This window comes from Giraffa tippelskirchi, chromosome 1 (genome assembly GCF_054371585.1).
Source record: "Giraffa tippelskirchi isolate mGirTip1 chromosome 1, T2T-mGirTip1v1.2.pri, whole genome shotgun sequence".
NCBI lineage: Eukaryota > Metazoa > Chordata > Mammalia > Artiodactyla > Giraffidae > Giraffa > Giraffa tippelskirchi.
In genome coordinates, this window is record NC_137275.1 from 111,911,109 (window position 1) to 111,929,174 (window position 18,066).

The 18,066-nt window shown below is 38.2% G+C and overlaps 1 protein-coding gene, 1 long non-coding RNA gene and 1 pseudogene across 2 annotated transcripts in view; 2 read left to right on the plus strand and 1 right to left on the minus strand.

Annotated features, from left to right (window-relative positions):
• LOC145506871 (uncharacterized) overlaps positions 1-18,066 on the plus strand; it is a 71,740-nt gene that overhangs the window by 48,474 nt on the left and 5,200 nt on the right. The gene's annotated exons all lie outside the window — the stretch shown is intronic.
• On the minus strand, positions 5,277-6,218 carry LOC145539172 (olfactory receptor 10AG1-like; annotated as a pseudogene).
• LOC145521369 (large ribosomal subunit protein eL30) lies at positions 7,312-7,712 on the plus strand. The gene has a single exon (XM_081529892.1). It carries the CDS (start codon positions 7,364-7,366, stop codon positions 7,709-7,711), a length of 348 nt encoding a protein of 115 aa, XP_081386018.1. The 5' UTR covers positions 7,312-7,363; the 3' UTR covers position 7,712.

Consider the following 18,066-nt stretch of genomic DNA (forward strand, 5'->3'; position numbering starts at 1 on the left):
GTGATCAAAATCATCCCCATGAAAACTTCCATAAGACCCAGCAATCTCACTCCTGGGTATATAACCTGAGAAAACCATAATTCAAAGAGATATGCAGAACTGTTTACAATAGCCAAGACATTGGAGCAACCTAGATGTACACTGACAGATGAATGGATAAAGAAGTAGTGGTACATTTATATAATGGAATATTACTCAGTTATAGAAAGTAATGAATTTGTGTCAGTTCTAATTAGGTGGATGAATCTAGAGCATGATATATAGAGTGAAGTAAGTCAGAAAGAGAGAAACAAATAATATTGTATATTAATGCAAATAAAATGGAATCTAGAAAAATAGTAATGATGAATCTATTTATTTAAGCCTGTGAAATAAAACACATTTATTTACTTCACAGAGCACTTCTGGTGGGGTGGTATGACTAGTCTTATACTTTTAAAATAAAGACATTGGAATGTCAGGTTCCTTATGCTTTCCTGCTTTCCCATTCTTAGATATGACTTCTGCACTCTTCCAAGGATGAAAGATGGAGAAGGAAATGGCAACCCACTCCACTATCTTTGCTTGGAAAATCCCATGGACAGAGGAGCTTGGTGGGCTGCAGTCCATGGGGTCGCAAAGAGTTAGGCACGACTGAGTGACTAACACTAAGGATGAAAGTAGTGGAAACAAAAGACTGAACACCTGTTGACATCTATCTTCATGTTACTAGCCAAAATTGAGTCATTGCTTCATACTCAGCTGGAATGGAGGCTGATAAATTGAATATTTCAAATCCTCATAGTACCGCTGAATTGGTTATGAGTTTGAAGTTTTGAATTTGTATATCCTGAGCAGATCTACACCATCTCTTATATTATTTTCTGTGAACATCATTATTTTCTGTGTATTAGTTGTCTCTTGCAGTTTTAGTAAATTACCACAAACTGAGTGCCTTAAAATTTATTATCTTAGAGTTCTGTAGATGATAGGTCGAAAGTGTTGGGAGGGCCACATTCTTTTTTTATGCTCTAGTGAGTATTCTATCTTTCTTGTTCAATTAAATTATTGGCAGAATTTACTTCCTTGAGGTTGTCGGACAGAGGACTGACTCCTTGCTGGCAACTGGTCAAATATCATGCTCACTTTCTAGAGATCAGGACAATCCTTGCTCTTTGTCCCAACAGATTTTGGAGCCAACAATGACAAAATGAGCCCTCCTTTTCTCTGCTCCATCTGTGATAACCTATTTTTTGAATATTGCTTTTCTTTCTCTTCTTGTTTTTAAGGCTTATGTGATCAGATTGGTTCTACCTGAATAATCTCCCCATTTCAATGATTTATGATATTAATCATATCTGTAAAGTCCATTTTGTAGTGTACTTGTTTCCAGGGATTCTAGTTCATCTCACCAGGAGAGATATCTATAACAATCTCCCAATGAAATACCATGACTGGCTTATGTGGTCTTCATTTGATTGAACCATTAACTTCCATAAATTATTCTCTGATACACCATAAAGGTACATCCAGGGATGAAGCCAGTTAGGTTATAATTAAAACTAAAACTAGAGAATGGAATAATTGCCAAAAGAACTGTAGCAGAAGTTCTCAGGGACAGCTACAACAAATCATCTCTTAATGTTGCTGATTTGAGGATGGAATTGGGAAGATGGGCATTAATAATCCTAGTGAGATATGTTCACTTTCCTTGATTATATCAGTCAATGATTTAAAATTTTCAACACTAAAGGAGAGGATAAAGACACAGGAAGTTAGTCCAGACACACTAATGTAATGCAATTGTATGGACTGTGGGTAATTCTGAACATAACTTCTAAAACTTTTCTTCACTTTTATATCCGTATATATTCTCTTTTCAAAATTCAAATTGACATGGATTTAGCTGTTAGAATGCAGTTATGTAACAGATTAAATAACACAAAGCAAATTATTTTGGATCAAATTTGCTAAGTAGAACATGCAAATATGTGCAAAGTAAACCAGTTAAGATGAGTAGGAAGGTACTCTTTATCATGCACTTAGGAAGAGAACAAAGTCTATGAACGCTATTCTTTTGGTTTTATGATTGAAGTAATTTCATGTGAGTTTATAGAGAATTAGCAAATATGCTCCCAATATTATTGGTTTTCTGAAAAATCTAGATTTTTTTGCTAGCAGTCTGATGTTGGCACTAGCAATATTCATTTACCCATTCACTCATTCAATCTCTCCTTCAAACATTCAATTTTCAACTGCTAGTAGTCATTTTCTGTGCTATAGAATCAAAGAATGCCAGCAAATGCAAATGTGGAGATAGAGATAATTATTTAGATAAATAAACTTATATATTTTCCAGTATATTTAAGCCAAAAAACTTAACTGATTCAATTTTGTTTTAGCTTTTTTAATATGTAAATTACTATGTAATTCATCTGGAAGTTCACGGTTCACGTATTGCTGAAGCCTGGCTTGGAGAATTTTGAGCATTACTTTACTAGCATGTGAGATGAGTGCAATTGTGCGGTAGTTTGAGCATTCTTTGGCATGACCTTTCTTTGGGATTGGAACGAAAACTGACCTTTTCCAGTCCTGTGGCCACTGCTGAGTTTTCCAAATTTGCTGGCCTATCGAGTGCAGCACTTTCACAGCATCACCTTTGAGGGTTTGAAATAGCTCAACTGGAATTCCATCACCTCCACTAGCTTTGTTCATAGTGATGCTTTCTAAGGCCCACTTGACTTCACATTCCAGGATGTCTGGCTCTAGGTGAGTGATCACACCATCGTGATTATCTGAGTCATGAAGATCTTTTTTGTACAGTTCTTCTGTGTATTCTTGCCACCTCTTCTTAATATCTTCTGCTTCTGTTAGGTCCATACCATTTCTGTCCTTTATCGAGCCCATCTTTGCATGAAATGTTCCTTTGATATCTCTCATTTTCTTGAAGAGATCTCTAGTCTTTCCCATTCTGTTGTTTTCTTCTATTTCTTCCCACTGATCGCTGAGGAAGGCTTTCTCATCTCTCCTTGCTATTCTTTGGAACTCTGCATTCAGATGGGAATATCTTTCCTTTCCTCCTTTGCTTTTTGCTTCTCTTCTCTTCCCAGTTATCTGTAAGGCCTCCTCAGACAGCCATTTTGCTTTTTTGCATTTCTTTTCCATGGGGATTGTCTTGATCCCTGTCTGCTGTACAATGTCACGAACCTCTGTCCATAGTTCATCAGGCACTCTGTCTATCAGATCTCGTCCCTTAAATCTATTTGCCACTTCTACTGTATACTCATAAGGGATTTGATCTAGGTCATACCTGAATGGACTACTGGTTTTCCCTACTTTCTTCAATTGAAGTCTGAATTTGGCAATAAGCAGTTCATGATCTGAGCCACAGTCAGCTGCCGGTCTTGTTTTTGCTGACTGTATAGAGCTTCTCCATCTTTGGCTGCAAAGAATATAATCAATCTGATTTCGGTGTTGACCATCTGGTGATGTCCACGTGTAGAGTCTTCTCTTGTGTTGTTGGAATAGGGTGTTTGCTATTACCAGTGCATTCTCTTGGCAAAACTCTATTAGCCTTTGCCCTGCTTCATTCTGTACTCCAAGGCCAAACTTGCCTGTTACGCCAGGTGTTTCTTGACTTCCTACTTTTGCATTCCAGTCCCCTATAATGAAAAGGACATCTTTTTTGGGGTGTTAGTTCTAGAGGGTCTTGTAGGTCTTCATAGAACCGTTCAACTTCAGCTTCTTTGGCGTTACTGGTCGGGGCATAGACTTGAATTACTGTGATATTGAATGGTTTGCCTTGGAAACGAACAGAGACCATTCTATCGTTTTTGAGATTGCATCCAAGTACTGCCTTTTGGACTCTTTTGTTGACCATGATGGCTACTCCATTTCTTCTAAGGGATTCTTGCCCACAGTAGTAGATATAATGGTCATCTGAGTTAAATTCACCCATTCTGGTTCATCTTAGTTCACTGATTCCTAGAATGTCGACATTCACTCTTGCCATCTCCTGTTTGACCACTTCCAATTTGCCTTGATTCATGGACCTAACATTCCAGGTTCCTATGCAATATTGCTCTTTACAGCATTGGACTTTGCGTCTATCACCAGTCACCTCCACAGCTGGGTATCGTTTTTGCTTTGGCTCCATCCCATCATGCTTTCTGGAGTTATTTCTCCACTGATCTCCATTAGCATATTGGGCACGTACTGACCTGGGGAGTTCATCTTTCAGTGTCCTATCTTTTTGCCTTTTCATGCTGTTCATGGGGTTCTCAAGGCAAGAATACTGAAGTGGTTTGCCAGCCCTTCCCCGGTGGACCACATTCTGTCAGACCTCTCCACCATGACCCATCCGTCTTGGGTGGCCCCACACGGCATGGCTTAGTTTCATTGAGATAGATAAGGCTGCGGTCCGAGTGATCAGATTAGCCAGTTTTCTGTAATTTTAGTTTCAGTGTGTCTGCCCTCTGATGCCCTCTCGCAACACTTACCGTCTTACTTGGGTTTCTCTTACCTTGGACGTGGGGTATTTCTTCACGGCTGCTCCAGCAAAGTGCAGCCATTGCTCCTTACCTTGGACAAGGGGTATCTTTGCCAACAAAAGTCCGTCTAGTCAAGGCTATGGTTTTTCCAGTGGTCATGCGTGGATGTAAGAGTTGGACGGTGAAGAAAGCTGAGCGCCGCAGAATTGATGCTTTCGAGCTGTGGTGTTGGAGTAGACTCTTGAGAGTCCCTTGGACTGCAAGGAGATCCAATCAATCCATCCTACAAGAGATCAATCCTGAGTGTTCATTGGAAGGACTGATGTTGAAGCTGAAACTCCAATACTTTGGCCACCTCATGCGAAGAGTTGATTCATTGGAAAAGACCCTAATGCTGGGTGGGATTGGGGGCAGGAGGAGAATGGGACAACAGAGGATGAGATGGTTGGATGGCATCACCGACTTGATGGACATGGGTTTGGGTAGACTCTGGGAGTTGGTGATGGACAGAGAGGCCTGGCATGCTGCGATTCATGGGGTCACAAAGAGTTGGACACGACTGAGCGACTGAACTGAACTGATGTAATTCATGAGGCAGGATTATTCCTTAGGCATGGAGGATTGACGACTCATTTATCTGGTATATATCCAAGCCCAGTAAATTGTGGATTAGTTTTCTAAAGTATTCATAAGTACATCTGAGAATAGAGGTGGCTAACTTCTTAAAGGGGTCAGATAGAAGATGAAAATGTTTCTCTGTTAACTGTTTAGCAAACAGTTAAAACATTTATAATTAAAATCATCACCCTATTTTTTAAGTAATAATTTTCTCAGTGCTGTAATCACATCCTTGTTCTGAAGGCTGTATATCACAGGATTGAACATCAGAGTCACTATGGTGTAGAACAGAGAGAGGAGTCTGTCAATTCCTGCAGAATGACTGGATTTGGGCCTTAAGTATGCAATGGTAGCAGATCCAAAGAATAAAAGCACAACCAACAGGTGAGAAGAGCATGTGGAGAAGGCTTTAGTCTGTCCTCTGGCTGTCGGCAACCTCAGAATAGTGGAAATGATTTGGCTATAGGAGGCAAGGATCAGCATAAAAGTTACAGCAACAAACAGCAGAGCTACTGCATAAACTGAGAGCTCATGTGCAAAAGTGTCTCTGCAGGCCAGCTTCAGAATGGGGGAAATGTCACAGAAGTGGTTAATCTAGTTCGAATGACAGAAACGCAGAGAGAAGATCTGGCACATTTGCCCTGTCTGCACTGGGATTCCACTGACCCAAGGAGCCCACAGCCAGCTGGAGGCACGTCTTTGGGGTCATGACCAGGGGATAGTGCTGAGAGTCACAGATGGCCACACAGCAGTCATAGGCCATCACCGCCAGCAGGAAGCACTCAGTCATTCCAAGGATAAGGAAGAAGCACATTGGGCAGCACAGTCCAGGATAGATATTCTTCTGTCCTGAGTCCAAAGGTTCACCAGAATCCTAGGGAGAGTGATGGACATGTAACAGATGTCCAAGGAGGAAAAGTTTGCCAGGAGGAAATACATGGGTTTGTGCATTGCAGGGTCAAGTGTAGTTATTATTATTATAAGACTATTTCCAATAAAGATAATGATGTAAATGATGGAGAACACCCCAAATAATAGCCATTGAAGGTTTGGGAGATCAGAAAACCCTAGGAGTACAAATTGTATCACTGTGGACATGTTGTCTTCCGCTTCCATCTCTTCATATTTCATCTGTGGAAATGATTCAATCAAAGGTACTGTTATTTCACTTTCTTTGGCTTTTGTTTCCTTATATATATAAAAAATGGTACACCATTCATTTTTTCCAATTGAGAAGAAAACAAACCTATAATTGCTAGGTGTCTAACAGGTTGTGAATTACAGTTTTCATTATTATTAAATCAATTTGTAAGAAAAGTTATCCATTTAATCTTTATTTTCTGCCATGAATTATCACTTTTTCTTGAAGATATGTGATTATAATTTTGCTCTTCATCCGAATGCTCATAAATGCAAGAATTTGAGTTAAATTCATTTACATTAGTGATTTTGCTCTTACAGCCTGTGTTTTTCTCTTCACCTCTCAGTTCTGTGTTTAATTATTATCAATTGAAAGTTAATTTGATTGCATGGTGAAATATACTGTAAGTGACCTAAGATAGTTTTAAGGATGAATATAGTTAATTTTTAAAGTATTGGTTTTCCTGTGGTGTTTCCAAAGTCTTGTTTGGCACTGGCATTCTACATATTTTATTTTTTTCTTAAAATTGATGAGTTGACTATATAATATTATGGGATGTTACTAGTTTTCAAACATGTGTATTTCAGTGTAAAGTCCATATATCAGTAGTGATAAGTTGTATTCATATGTCTCAGTTGAGAGAAAAGGAATTTTAAGCTGTTCTTTTGGCCCAGGAACATTCGAGACGTAAGAGGCAAGTACATCCAGGTTTAAGTTCACGAAAGCAGTTCTAGCTAGAATGTTCACCTCTCACTCACTTACTGCATGAAACAGACACCACCGACAACTCATCTGTGAGATCTTCCTAAATTACCCACAATCTCAGTAATTGCTGTTTTACTGATGATCCCATTCAACTTATTCATTCTTTCTTTTTTGCATGTGTTTGTGTTAGTCATGCATGTGAATGCAATAAGTTGAGATTTCCCATCTTTTTTGCATTTTTCGTATTATTTTAACTATATTACTAGCTTCTTTTGTTTTTTCTGTAGATCTTTTTGGGCAATGAATAGTACATTTCTTCCATTAAATGTGATTCATTAACTTCTAGAATGCATTAAAGATGAATCAATTTGTCCCCAGCCATCTTGGCGGCTGCTCTTGGTTGGGGACTTCCCGCATCTAAGGCAGGAAGATGGTGGCCGCAAAGAAGACGAAAAAGTCACTGGAGTCGATCAACTCTAGGCTCCAGCTGGTTATGAAAAGTGGAAAGTACGTGCTGGGGTACAAACAGACTCTGAAAATGATCAGACAAGGCAAAGCGAAACTGGTCATCCTCGCCAACAACTGCCCGGCCTTGAGGAAATCTGAAATAGAGTATTATGCCATGTTGGCCAAAACTGGTGTCCATCACTACAGTGGCAATAATATTGAATTGGGTACAGCATGTGGAAAATACTACAGAGTATGCACACTGGCTATCATTGATCCAGGTGATTCTGATATTATTAGAAGCATGCCAGAACAGACGGGTGAAAAGTAAATCATGTACAATTTTTCTTTAATAAAACTGGCCAGAGCTTGTTTTAAAAACAAACAAACAAACAAACAAAAAATGAATCAATTTGATTGCTTCTTTGGAATTTCCCCCAAGGTATAAGAGCCCCGATAGCTCAGTCAGTAGAGCATCAGACTTTTGGTCTGAGGGTCCAAGGTTCAAGCCCCTGTTCAGGTGGAGGTTATTTCGGGCTTCCCTGATAGCTCAGCTGGTAAAGAATCTGCCTGCAATGCAGGAGACCCCAGTTTGATCCCTGGGTTGGGACGATCCACTGGAGAAAGTATAGGCTACCCACTCCAGTATTCTTGGGCTTCCCTTGTGGCTCAGCTGGTAAAGAATTTGCCCACGATGCGGGAGACCTGGCTCTGATCCCTAGGTTGGGAAGATCCCCTGGAGAAGGGAAAGGCTACCCACTTATTCTGGCCTGGAGAATTCCATGGACTGTCACAAAGAGCCAGACACAACTGAGAGACTTTCACTTCACTTCACTTTCAAAGTATAAAAATAGATTCCCACTGAAAATGTAAATCTCTCCTTCCTTTCTTTCCTGTTAGAGATCAAGCATACTTTTTGTGGGGCGTGTATGTGTGTATATTTAGAAATTATACTCTTTTTACTTATTCTTGCAAAAGTAGTAAATTACTTCATTGTTTTCAGCATGTTATACATGTATTTTCATATTATGTGTTAACTTATTTGAAATCCAATAGAAAATAAGTCACTGAAAATAAGATACACAACTAACTACATATTCTAAGGGTATTAAGTGAGGGCAAAAGTCAAGATTTCTGCTACAAAAATGTAGACAAACATGGGCTAGAACCAATAGTCCATACAAAAGCAAGAACACTGGGGTGGGTTGCCATTCCCTTCTGCAGGGGATTTTCCCTACCCAGGGGTCAAGCCCAGGTCTTTTGCATGGTAAGCAGATTCTTAATCATCTGAGCCATCAGGGAAACCACATACTATTTATATATGTACCATCTACAATATCTTAAACTACACATTACAGTACTAAAGATAATCAAACTTTTTCCATTATTATACAATTCTCTCAATAAAAATGTGATTATTAGAAATGCAAAAATGCTACGAATGACTCTTTTAAATGGTCAGAAGCTAGTGGCTGACAGATGCATTATATATGAGACTATGCAATCATGTCTCCTTTTTTCAATACCTTGTCCCTACACCTTTACTAAATTTTATTCATCTACTGAAATCAATGCAGAGTGTAGTACTTGGATACTGATTCAAATTGCTTGTTGAATGAATCATCAATCTTTTTAGCAAGCAGCATGCACCTACATTTAATGAGCCACCCATTTCCCGCAGAAACTGCCATCTGCTTTATTCTTTTTATTGTATCTGCTGTTTATGTATGTAAGGTTTCCTCTCGTTTTTTAATCTGCTTTGTAAATTATTCCTTGATGTTCGGGTAGGATAGTACATTTGAAAAGCATACTGAAACTAAGATGTCAAAGAGAAGCCAGAAGAAGTAAGAAAGCAAAACTTAATATCAAGAATGGAGTGCTCCACATTTATTAAAATATTTTTTGTCTCAACTTTTTTCTGTCAAAGGGAAACTTTTTATGAATAGTAAATGGAATTGTCAGTATAAAACTATTTCTAAAGTAAGAAATATTATAATTATTCAAATTCTATACAAACTGTACTTGTATTCTAAACTCTATCTCAGGTTCAAAGATTTCCTCAAATCTTGTGACATATTTGCTGGTTTCTCTGACTTCTGAAAACTGTCAATGCTTCTCTTTATACAACTCAAAGAGAAAATCACTATATAATTCATCTAAATAGAGCCACTTTTGTTTTTGCTCAAATTATTCATGCTTATTGTTCTGGTATTTCCACTGAAACGACAATTTTCTTTGATGTAGGGATTATGATATCATGTAAATCAGCTATACCACAATGCATTTATTACTGCTTAGAGCAAGTTTATGAAATCAATTTGAAATAGGAAATGAAAACCTAAAATTGGTGAATGCAGCTCAAAAGCCTACTTCCTTTAGGATAAAAAGGAAAACATGCCAATATTACTTCATTTTCTCATTCGTTTGCCATAGAATTTAATTTTAACAAACAAATGATTCCTTTGGTATTGGATGAGAACACATTTTAATAACTCCTCTTACTATCATACAACTTAGCTAAATAATTTTAAAAAAATTTTTGTGATATATCCTGATTTAATACTACATGCAAACTACTTAAATATATGCTTACTATGTAGTAATCACTTAATAAATCTTAATACTTAAGATGACTGATGATAATGATAATGAGGTTGTAATCTTTGATATATTGGCCAAATATATTACAAGACATTTCCTGGTGGTTAAGTGGTAAAGAATCTGTCTGGAATGTAAGAGATGAGAGACGTGGGTTTGATCACTGGGGAAGAAAGGTCTCCTGGAAAAGGGCATGGAACCCACTCCAGTATTCTTGCCTGGAGAATCCCAAGGACAGAGGAGCCTGGTGGACTACAGTCCATAGGTTCCCAAAGAGTCAGAAGACTGAAGCGACTGAGTGCACACATGCATATTACAAAGTACTCTGTAATTTCTCACTTGATAATATAATGATGAGAATCAGAAAAGTAAAAAGATTATCTGAATCAGGGTTTCCTAAATTAATTAACAGTAAGAACAAGGGATCTATTTTTAATTCTTCTGAAATGAATGCCTTTTTTGCTGATGCTACATATACATTCAGTTCAGTCACTCAGTCGTGTCCTACTCTTTGCGACCCCATGAACTGCAGCACGCCAGGCCTCCCTGTCCATCACCAACTCCCAGAGTCCACCCAAACCCATATCCATCAAGTCGGTGATGCCATCCAGCCATCTCATTCTCTGTTGTCCCCCTTCTCCTCATGCCCCCAATCCTTCTGAGCATCAGGGTCTTTTCCAATGAGTCAACTCTTCACATGAGGTGGCCAAAGTATTGGAGTTTCAGCTTCAGCATCAGTCCTTCCAATGAACACCCAGGACTGATCTCCTTTAGGATGGACTGGTTGGATCTCCTTGCAGCCCAAGGGACTCTCAAGAGTCTTCTCCAACACCACAGTTCAAAAGCATCAATTCTGCGGCGCTCAGCTTTCTTCACCACCCAACTCTCACATCCATACATGACTACTGGAAAAACCATAGCCTTGACTAGACGGACCTTTGTTGGCAAAATAAGGTCTCTGCTTTTCAATATGTTATCTAGGTTGGTCATAACCTTCCTTCCAAGGAGTAAGCCAATCATGGGGAATAAAATATCCAAGAGTGGATGTTATAGAATTTAGAAGTACTTCAGTAAAAGGTAAATGTGGGCCGTACATAGTTATAGTCTTTTTTATTTGTTGCATATGATAAAAGTTAATAGCCTCATATTGAGGTATTACGTGCCCTTGAGCGTCATGATTTCTTAAAACTGGAAGAGCAGAAAAACCATCGGCTTCAGAGACCTGCGATTGTAAAGCCATCAATTTAGAAAGCCTCTGTCTCGAAGGAGAGTGGGCGGGTAGCAACTTTTTACAATTAAGAGTATGTGGTAAAAACTCATCGTTGTTATTTAGAAGGGTGTTAATTTTAATGTCAAAAGGTGTCCTAGAGGAGTCGTTGCCAGAATCATTAGGTTTTAGCAAAGGAGAGGCTTTTAGATTTGTGTCTGATGGCAGACGAGGAGTGCTTGGAACAACCCGGGGAGGGTTTGTAAATATATTATGTTGTTCTAATTGGGCCTTTTGTAAGGTTTTATCATTTAGCTTATATTTATGTAATAAGTGTTCTGCCTATTGTTGAATATCAGGAGGGCCAGGATTACCTTGAAATGGCAGAATCATAGTTTCAATAGGAGCCCATTAAGGCCAGAAATCTGTAGGAATGTTTTTTCCCTGTCTGGCGGCTCATTTAGCATTCTTTTTGACCTGGTGCCTAATTTCTGAATCAATATTGTCTTCCTCAGGGAACCAAGGATTACATTCAACCACTGTTTGAAGGCCAGCCTCTATTTCCTGGTGTGAAACTGAAAATCCTTGAGCTTTAAACAAGTGATAAAGTTAAGTAAAAAGTTGATTGGGCTTTCCTGTCATTATATTTATGTCCTTAGTATTTACCAGCCTGAATAGGCTCACCCTTATACCCATGTCTTTAGTACTTACCAGCTTCAATAAGCTCTGGGTCACTCTGCCCGAACTGCCACGTATTCCGTGTCCCTGTTCTGGCGTACTATTTGTTGTGGTCCTTTAATGGACCGGAACTTGGGGGTACAGAGTCGACGATAAGAAAGTGAAAGAAGGAAGAAAAGAGGCTGATATTCCCTGGTTTACACAGCATGTCAATATAACTCTAGACAAAGAGTTAGCTCCATCTATGTAGGCACAAGTCACCTGGGTGGGTAAGTAGACACAGAGGACACCTGTGCTCCGTGGAAGCAGCCTGAAAGGGAGAGAGAGAGAGAACTGAAGAAAGACATGGGGACCAGTGTTCTGATGGAACAAAGGCGTTTATTCAACATATTGTGGGCATATATATACTGTCTTACAAGATAGCCTTTTCAGCAGAAATAGGGATAAAAAAAATCTTACAAGTTATTCAGGAAGCTTGAGGCTAGAATGATTTTCAAGAGAGGGGATTGTAAAAGTTACTTTCCATATCAGAAGGGAAGAGAGTTGTAAATGGCTACTTTTCACAATATGGAAAGGCTACTTTCCATACGAACGAGAGACATAAATTCCTATTATTCCGGGAACTTGTGTGGCTCCTCTAGCACCTGCATTCAAGTGCTAATGAGGAATAAAGAATTTATGCAAGACCGAAAACAGCATACAGGAAGCCTCCTGTTAAATGCTTCTTTACAATGTAATTTTTCAAGTATCTGGAGGTCTTCCTCTTATTGATCTACATTTTTACTTAACATAAATGTAACATATCACAATCTATGAGATGCAGCCAAAGTAGTACTTAAATATCATAGTACTGAACACTTAGAACATTAAAATAACATCTTAAGTCAATAAATTAAATTTTCACCACAATATATTCTAAAAGTCATAGTGAAATAAATCCAAATCAAACAGAAGGAAGAAAAAACAAAAAGAGTAGAAATCACCAAAACTAAAAAAATAAAGAAAGGCAATCAAGTAAAAAGCTGATACTTTGTAAATTTTATAAAGTAGATATTATTTTTAAAAAATAGACAATGAAAAAAGACATATCACATGTATTAAACACAAAGTATGAGCACTGGCACATTGAAATCTATAGATATTATTAAAGGATTAATAAAGATGCTTTTAATAACTCTGTGTCTATAAATCACCAATAAGATGAAATGGACTGATTCCTCAAAACTCACAAACTATCAGCGGATCTTTCCAACCCAGGGATTGAACCTGAATCTTTTAGGTCTCCTGTATTGGCAGATGGATTCTTTACCACTAGCACCACCTGGGAAGCTGCAGGATATTTATATCTATATCTGTATCTAGATATCTTATCTATGTCTGTATCTGTTAATTTATACTAATTTTAAAATATTCAATCGTTAAATTTAATGAGAAACTACAGCAAGCCAATTGGGGCAGCCTGAGGATCACAAAGAATCAGACCCAACTGAAGCAACTGAGCACACAGACATGCACACACAGCCCCTGGAATCATACATCCAGTTTCTGGAAATGCATCTCTGTGTGTTTCTGTGTGTATGTGTGCATGTTTGCAAAAGACTGAGGGCAAGAGAGAAAGGGAGCAACAGAGAAAGAGATGGTTGGATGACATCACCTTTTCTCTCCCTCATTCGATCAATTTTGAGTTAATTTTTAAATAAGGTTTTATGGTTTATATAGAAGTTCAGGGGTTTTTTTGTTGTTGTTGTTGTTGTTTGTTTCTTTGGATTTGCATGTGCAATGCTTTAATAACTTTTTTAAGACAATATATTTTTTTCTTAAATATATTGAATGATTTTGAACCTTTGTCAAAAATCAGTTAGTGATATTTGTGTTGGGAAATTTTTAAATGTCTTAGATTCCATTGGTCTAGTACCTACTCCTCCATCAACATTAGATGTCCTAATTCCCCTAGGATATTTATGTCCTTGCACACTAAGTAGCTTCAGTCATGTCCGACTCTTTGTGACCCAATGGACTGTAGGCCACCAGGTTCCTCTGTCCATGGGATTCTCCAGGCAAGAATCCCGAAGTCAGTTGCGTTGTTATTTAAAGCACTGCAGAATAGAGTAAGACATCACTGAAAAGGAATGCTATGGCCAGGGGCATTTTTGGTTGCTTTCCAAAATATTTGAATGGCTAGTATAATGAATCCGTTCAATTATACATTGATACAGGAGAGAAATAATTCCCAAGGCCAAAAGAAATCTATTTCTACTTAAAGAACACTATTTGCTTTGGAGGGAAAAAAATGATTTAGAAAGACATTTGCAGCACCTAACATTCAAATTGTTTAAAGTTGAATATCAATAGAACAACATTTAAAATACTCCTTATCAAAGAAAGAAATAACTTCATTCCAATCCAGGAAGGTAAGCGTGAACTCTTACATCAAAAGTGTTGTTTACATTTTAGATTGATTTTCTTAGCTAATCACATCTTAAATATCAAAGTTTATAAAGCCCAAATATTTACTGGCTATTGAGATAATATACTAGATTTGACAAGTTAGACTATATTTCAGGCAACATCTTCATTATTCTGTTAGAAAATTAGTGAGATAAATGACTAAAATAATTTTGAAATGTATTGTTAGTTTTAATGTAACAAAAGTTATTAAAATAGTTGAGGCAGTTTTGAAGAAAATTTTAAATGTAGGAAAACTTACTGAAGAAGGCAGTAATTGGTTTCTTTTAAAATGTTTTAAAAGTGTTTGCATACTACCATCAATGAAATACAGTATTATTTCTGAAGAAACACTATTTTGAAAAGTATCAGTTGCTCAGTTGTGTCCAACTCTTTGTTCTCATGGACTGTAGCCCTCCAGGCTCCTCTGTCCATGGAATTTTCCCACAAGAATATTGGAGTTGTCAGTAGCCATTCCATTCTCAAGGGGATCTACCTGACCCAGGGGTCAAACCCAGGTCTCCTGCACTGCAGGCAGACTCTTTACCATCTGAGCCAACAGAAAAGTCCTCTTGAAAAGGAATCTAACGTTTTAGGGCATTAAAAAAAATCATTGATGTTATGATTTTCTGATTAAATAAATACTACAAAATCAGACTACAAATAGAATTGTCTTTGTCCTCATCCAGAGGGAGTTAGAGCCCTGAGGTCATTAGCTAAATAAAAGAGAAATTGGCCTGTGTCCCTAAGAAAAGAAGCCAACCTAAAGGAAAAACAAACAAACAAACAAAAAGCCTTAATTAAAAGAATCAAGCCTGTTTACTGTTCACTTGGAAGGACGTCTGCAAAAGAAAAGTTTGAGTAGAATTAATTTTAGAGTAGTGACTTGACACTGCCTTTCTCTATCTACAGTGAAGGGGTATAAGTATACAATCAAATCACAATACTAATCTCATCTCCCGTATTAGGCGTAGATTGAAAACACTGGTGGTGGTTTAGTCACTGTCCTGTCTGACTCTTGTGATCCCCATGGGCTGCAGCCCACCAGGCTCCTCCATCCAAGAGATTTCCCAGGAAAGAATACTGGAGCGGGTTGCCATTTCCTTCTCCAGGGGATCTTCCTGACCCAGAGATTGGACCCATGTCTCCTGCATTACAGGTGGAGTCTTTATCGCTGAGCCACCAGGGGTTCACTAAGGTGAATATTTTGTTATGAAAATACTGAGAATAATTCATAGGTTGCGGCTTTTCCATCTTTCTCTCCCTCCCTTCTTTCTCTCCCTCCTTCTCTCCTTCCCTCCCTTCTTCCCTCTTTCTTTCCTCCTTCTCCCTCTCTCCCACTCTCTTTCTCTTGCCCTCTTCTTCCTTTTCTCTCTTTATGTTGCTTGAATTTCATCCACCTCATAATCGTTTTATTGCTTAAGTATCATTTGAAAAAATAAAATGTGGAGAGCCTTATAGTAGATGTGGTGGATAATGCCACCATTTCTGTATTGCGTGTGTGAATGCATGCACAATTGTGTCTGACTCTTTGCAATCTCCTAGACTGTAGCCCATCAGGCTCCTCTGTCCATGGAATTTTCCAGGCAAGAATGCTGGAGAGGGTCGCTATCTCTTCCTCCAGGCAATCTTCCAGACCTAGGGATCGAACCTGCAACTCTTGCATCTCCTGCACTGGCAGGCAGATTGTTTACCAATAGTGCCATGTGGGATCCCCTCTGTATTGCATAACACTGTAATTTCAATTAAACTGTTTTGGAAAGTAAACATAAAATCATTTAACACAAAAAGAAACTGTTAATCAAAGTCTGAAATAAACAGTGAACTTAGAATGGAATTTGTAGTCACCAACTGTTTTGTTTGTACACTTTTTCTTTGTAACTCCATTCTCAGTGTTGAGGTTATTAAAACAGAAATAATATGAGCCCAACACAATGTGTGATCAGTATATATACATCTTTTGCTGTCATAGATGAATACATTAATATTTTTCAGTAAGATAATAAAGCCATGCATGATTGGTATCCCTGAAACCACCTGGAAAACATTCCAAATTCATAGAGAAAATCCTCAGCAATTTTATATGAAGGAAAGATTTTATGCTACTATAATATTTAAGGAGGGAATTAGAAATTGGATAGAAATTGCTTAGTAAGTTCTCTACATTTCAAAATGTTTTATCATGCAATTTCTATTTAATAATCACAATAAAATACATGTGGAAATTTCAAAAATTACTTATCATTGCATCTTATTAAGAACTTGTCTCAAATCTTAGTCAAGCAAATTAGCACTCAGTTGTAGACTGCTCATTTCCAATTTGTTTTTTGATTGTTATTTTTACTTTTCTCTGATTTGTTTTTCCCAAAATACTTAAGAAAAATTTGGAAGGATATTGTTACAATATTGGGAAAGAACTAAGAAAAGACTTCAATGTGCAGAGAGAGAGGTGAACACAAAACACAATAATGAGAATAGTGCATCCCATACCAATCATTAGTGGAGGGTATAATACTCTAATTAATATTGGATATTGTTCAGTTCAGTTCAGTCGCTCAGTTGTGTCTGACTCTTTGCGACCCCATGAATCACAGCACGCCAGGCTTCCCTGTCCATCACCAACTCCCAGAATTTACCCGAACTCATGTCCATCGAGTCAGTGATGCCATCCAGCCATCTCATCCTCTGTCGTCCCCTTCTCCTCCTGCCCCCAATCCTTCCCAGCATTAGGGTCTTTTCCAATGAGTCAACTCTTCGCATGAGGTAGCCAAAGTATCGGAGTTTCAGCTTCAACTTCAGTCCTTCCAATGAACAACCAGGACTGATCTCCTTTAAGATGGACTGCTTGGATCTCCTTGCAGTCCAAGGGACTCTCAAGAGTCTTTTCCAGCACCACAGTTAAAAAGCATTAATGCTTTGGCACTCAGCTTTCTTCACAGTCCCACTCTCACATCCATACATGACTACTGGAAAAAACATAGCCTTGACTAGATGGAACTTTGTTGGCAAAGTAATGTCTCTGATCTTTAATATGCTTTCTAGGTTGGTCATAACTTTCCTTCCCAGGAATAAGTGTCTTTTAATTTCATGGCTGCAATCACTATCTGCGGTGATTTTGGAGCCCCCCAAAATAAAGTCTGACACTGTTCCCACTGTTTCCCCATATATTTCCCATGAAATGATGGGACCAGATGCCATGATCTTAGTTTTGCCATGATCTTAGCTCTGAATGTTGAGCTTTAAGCTAACTTTTTCACTCTCCTCTTTGACTTTCATCAAGAGGCTTTTTAGATCCTCTTCACTTTCTGCCATAAGGGTGGTGTCATCTGCATATCTGAGGTTATTGATATTTCTCCTAGCAATCTTGATTCCAGCTTGTGCTTCTTCCAGCCCAGCGTTTCTCATGATGTACTGTGCATATAAGTGAAATAAGTAGGGTGACAATATACAGCCTTGACATACTCCTTTTCCTATTTGGAACAAGTCTGTTGTTCCATCTCTTTCAGAATTTTCCACAGTTTATTGTGATTCACACAGTCAAAGGCTTTGCCATAGTCAATAAAGCAGAAATAGATGTTTTTCTGGAGATAGTAATACCAGACCATCTGACCTGCCTCTTGAGAAACCTGTATGCAGGTCAGGAAGCAACAGTTAGAACTGGATATGGAACAACAGACTGGTTCCAAATAGGAAAAGGGGTACGTCAAGGCTGTATATTGTCACCCTGCTTATTAAACTTATATGCACAGTACATCATG